The 4423-nt window shown below is 53.4% G+C and overlaps 1 protein-coding gene across 1 annotated transcript; it reads right to left on the bottom strand.

Moving 5' to 3' along the window:
- Positions 1–2814: 2814 nt before the first annotated feature.
- Positions 2815–3750, bottom strand: LOC146585833 (olfactory receptor 14C36-like). The gene has a single exon (XM_085322252.1). The coding sequence runs from the start codon at positions 3748–3750 to the stop codon at positions 2815–2817; it is 936 nt and encodes a 311-aa protein (XP_085178378.1).
- Between the last annotated feature and the right edge of the window lie 673 nt (positions 3751–4423).

The following is a 4423-nucleotide window of genomic DNA, read 5'->3' as shown; positions in this document are numbered from 1 at the left end:
TGTGGGATGAGTGCCCAGAGCTCTGCAACCCCCCTGCAGCAGGCTCTGGTCTGGCAACATCCCCATCCTGGGCTGCCCTGCTGGGTGGGCTGAGGAGACGGCAGTGAAGTTGCTGGACTGGACAGGGCCCAGGAGAGGAASAGTGCCAGCAGGCAGCTAATGCCTGTGAATGGCAGTGTGGGGGCAGAGCCRTGTGCTTGCAGGGCAAATGCAGGTCTCCTGGGAAAGGCACCAGGACATGGAGGATGTCAGAGAGAAGAGCCCAGGTTGCTCTCTGTGTTACATGGCACAAGCTGCCCCAAGGGRAACATCATAGGCCAGCCCCTCGGACAACTGCTATCCAGCACTGGCTATTCCTCCAGCTGTGGGGGTGGTCCATGGCCAGCTCCGTCCCCCTGCAGGTCTATGTATCCTGATGAGGGCAAARGGGTCAGCCTGGCATGGCCTCTGCTGTGATCCAGACCCTGGCAGATCCCAGAGCATGAYGTCTGCTAGCACCCACATGTGGCACAGCCCGTGCTGGGCTAGGGTGGATGCTTAGATTCCCCCGACTCTATTGGGAGGCTTGGTGAGCTGGGAGGCCTCAGGCAGAGCTTGTCCTGGAAGCTGAGGMAAAAAAGTCTTTTAGTACCGCAGCCCTTCTCGTGTTCGAGGTCTCTGTTTCCAGCCCCAGCTGAGCTCTGCCTTTCCTCACACCATCCAGTGTGCACAGACACAGTCCCAATGGTCCTCCTGGGCAGCCAGTCCTCCTCCCACCCTTGTGCACTTCCTGCCCACCACCCTGAGCGCTGGTGCTGCTGCCAGGGCAGAGGTGGAGGATCACCCAGAGCAGCTCCTCCAGGAGCTCCCCAGAGAAAAGCTGCGTCCAGCACCTGCCTCTGCCCCAGCTCCAGCCCCAACATGGCAGAGGGGAGCTGCCCTCTCCTGACCCACCCTGGAGGTCTGCACCCAACCTCAGCTTGCTTCTGAAAGGCTCCAGTGCTGCCCTCAAGGGAGATGAGCTGCSTCTCCTAACTSTGCATCATYRTAAGATCCACCCCAGGCAGCTGCCCTCACTTTTTCATCCAGCTGAGATTCTGCATGCAGTGTTAGCTGAGTAGGGGTCCAAATCTGAAGCTCTCCTTACTCCTTTGAATTGGCTGTYGGACAAGCATTGCTGTGCAGATATGGCTCCTCTTGTACCTAAAACCTCCTCTGGGTGCTGCTTGGGTTCCAGCATTCCCTCCTAAGGCTTTCTAGACTGTAGTGCGGAGGCAGGTTCGAGGTAGAGACAGGAGGCAGGTTATCAGGATGAGGACAGGGACAGGACCGGAAGTGAGAGGTGCGGGGCCAGCCACGGGCACGTCCACAGCATAAGCCAGGCAAGGCTCCAGSCTGTGATGCTTCACTGCAGGAACCTTGAATCACTCTCCAGGCCCCCTTCCCTCGGCCTCCTGGCTCCCTGCTGCCTTTCCTGGGACCACAGAGCCCTCGTTTCCCCATGTATACCTGGATTTAGTGCTCTGCCTCCTGGTTACTCCACTGTGGGCTGTCCCTCATTTAGAGCGACTCCACTCACTGCCCACCCTAGGCACATGCTGTATCTGGAGATCCTCTGAGCTTTCCTGGGGGCTCAGGTTCCCCTCCAAAAAGACGAGCATCAGTCATCAGCACTGTCACCTGTGGGACAGCCTCGGGCAGGAAATTCAGACACCAGTCACTAGCTCCACTGGCACCGGTCACCCACAGATGAATCCTGGATCCAGCCCTCAGTTCCTAACAGCTCACACATAGACTCTGAGCTTGTCCCCCGGATCCCATGGAGTTCACAAGCAGAGCATCAGGTCTTTTTATGGTGTGATTTCTTTAGGCATATGTTTGACTCCAGCTTCTGCAGAAAGGCCAGACTTCAGGCACAGAATGGAGAAGATCCCCTTTYATTATGGGAATGTTATTGCATCAGCCAAGTCTGGCATACATGCACCCAATGCCTGGTCCTACCTGAACTCACAGCAATGCACAGGGAAGCACAAATCTACCATCAATCATGTTACAAGAGCACTGAGGCCACATACACACATCAGAGCACAGTAGGACACTGTGGAAAWGAAGAGAAAWGCCCTGAAAAGMRAAAGTCTTGCTGCTGTTGGTAGACATTAGACAGGTCTCCAAGAAGGTCTTGCTGCTGTTGGTAGACATTAGATGTGTCTCTAAGAAAGCTGCAGCCCCTGCGCCAAGGCTGCAGCCAGAAAATGCCTCCTCTGACAGTGGGAGAATGGTCCGGAGGAGCAGGGGGACTGTTCCCACAGCCTTAATCCAGACTCTCCCCCTTTCCAGTGCAGCGGCACTGGAGAGGGAAGGGGTCAGTCCATGGTGACAGCCAACTGCCACCATCGCAGGACAGGGGTGTGAGATCACAGCCTGACTGCGACCCAGGGAGCTGAGCTCTCCTAACGGGCACGGAACCAATGGTCTTACCTGTCTGTACTCCTCTGAGCCTAACTCTGTGCCCCTGAGCTCTTGGTGTCAGTGCCAAAAGAGACTCTGCAAAGAGAAACTCTCCTCCTTGCACTGAAGGCTTCAAAGGAGCTGAAATTAGTGGTCTTGAGGTTCGCCCATCTCTGCAGATAAAAGAGGAATCCTGGTTTCCTGCTTCAGCACAATCTCTGGGTCAGATTCCAATGAGAGATTCCTGAGGAAAAGTGGTATGAAGCAAAATATTTGTTCCTTTACAAGAATGTAACAGAGAAATTTATTTAAGAAAGAAAGACATGAACAACACCTGGTTATGTTGCCAAATACCCTTGGAATGAAGAGCAGATGCACATGGGACAGCTATTGCTGCTGACCTTGTACCCACAGGATGAATTTCTTCAGTGCATTCTGGAGCTCCTTGTTCCTCATGCTGTAGATGAGAGGATTCACTGTTGGAGGCACCACTGAGTACAGAACAGCCACCACCAGATCTAGAGCTGGGCAGGAGAGGGAAGGGGGCTTCAGGGCAGCAAATATTAAAGCACTAACAAACAAGGAGAGCACAGCCAGGTGAGGGAGGCACATGGAAAAGGCTTTGTGCTGGCTGTGTTCGGAGCGGATCCTCAGTGCAGCCCTGAAAACCTGCATGTAGGACAGCAGAATGAAAATGAAACACCCAACCCATAAACAGGCATTAATCACAAGTGCCCAGATCACCCTGACATAGAAGTCACTGCAGGAGAGCTTGAGGAGATGGGGAATCTCACAGAAGAACTGGTCTACTGTGTTCCCTTGGCAGAACGTTACTGAGAATGTGTTAGCTGTGTGCAGCACAGCATGGAGAAGGCCACTGGCCCAGGCAGCTGCTGCCATTCTGACACAGACTCTGCTGCCCATGAGCATGCCATAGTGCAGGAGTTTGCAGATGACAAGGTAGCGGTCATAGGCCATGACAGTGAGGAGAGAGTACTCTGCTGAAAACAAGAAGACAACCAAGAAGAGCTGGGCAGCACATCCTGAGTAGGAAATGGACCTGGTATTCCACAGGGAGTTGGCCATGGATTTGGGGACAATGGTGGAGATGGAGCCAAAGTCAAGGAGGGCGAGGTTGAGGAGGAAGAAGTACATGGGGGTGTGGAGGTGGTTGTCGCAGGATATGGCTGTGATGATGAGGCCGTTGCCCAGGAGGGCAGCCAGGTAGATGCCCAGGAAGAGGGAGAAGTGCAAGAGCTGCAGCTCCCATCTGTCTGTGAATGCCAGGAGGAGGAACTCATTGAAGGAGCTGCTGTTGGACATTTGCTGCCTTGGGGGACTGTCTGAAGAGGAAGAGACATTGACAAGTTAGGACAGACTTCTCTGAGCAAAACTTCCTCAAAACCTCCCCCTAAAACACCCAGATTACCTTTCCCCATCTCAGCAGCACCATCACTGAGCTCTGTGACTTGATCTCTGGTTTGTGCTGGCTGAGTTTGCCATGAGGAGCAGTGGCCTCTGCCCATGGGCTCCACTGCATACACGGGAATAGAGAGGATTAAGATTTATATTCCTAGACCAGTTGGATTTAATCCACTCATAATGTTGAAGGAATTTTCAGCACGTTCACTCTCCCTTCTAAATAACATGGGTTCATCAGTACTTCAAAAGGCTATTTTTGACTTTCTTTAGCTGATCTTATCACTAGGATTCTTGGGGATAGAAATCCTCAGGATTGCTGTTGCGCTCAGGGTGATCTGCTGTGATTCCTGAGAGGCAAATGGATTTGCTCTGGCTTTAGTGCAGAGGGAGGAGAGTTGGTCTGTCCATCTGCTTTGTTCCTGGCTGTCCTATGCTCCCACCTTGGAAGTGGAGGACAGTTGCCCGTGTTACCCAAAAAGGAAACAATACTGTGGAGAGCAGAGGAAGCGACTTCCAAAGTGCCCATCAGCACTCTTTCTGAGGGTCGGAGAAGGAGGCCTCAACCCTCCCCTTC

Source organism: Rhea americana, unplaced genomic scaffold (assembly GCF_003343005.1).
Source record: "Rhea americana isolate MKP2758 unplaced genomic scaffold, rheAme1 scaffold_756, whole genome shotgun sequence".
Taxonomy (NCBI): domain Eukaryota; kingdom Metazoa; phylum Chordata; class Aves; order Rheiformes; family Rheidae; genus Rhea; species Rhea americana.
Note: the sequence above shows the minus strand (reverse complement) of the source record. Positions and strands in the feature narration are given on the sequence as shown.

What these genes read in the sequence shown, in the direction of transcription:
- LOC146585833 (XM_085322252.1), bottom strand. Translation starts at nt 3,750, where the DNA reads ATGTCCAACAGCAGCTCCTTCAATGAGTTCCTCCTCCTGGCATTCACA.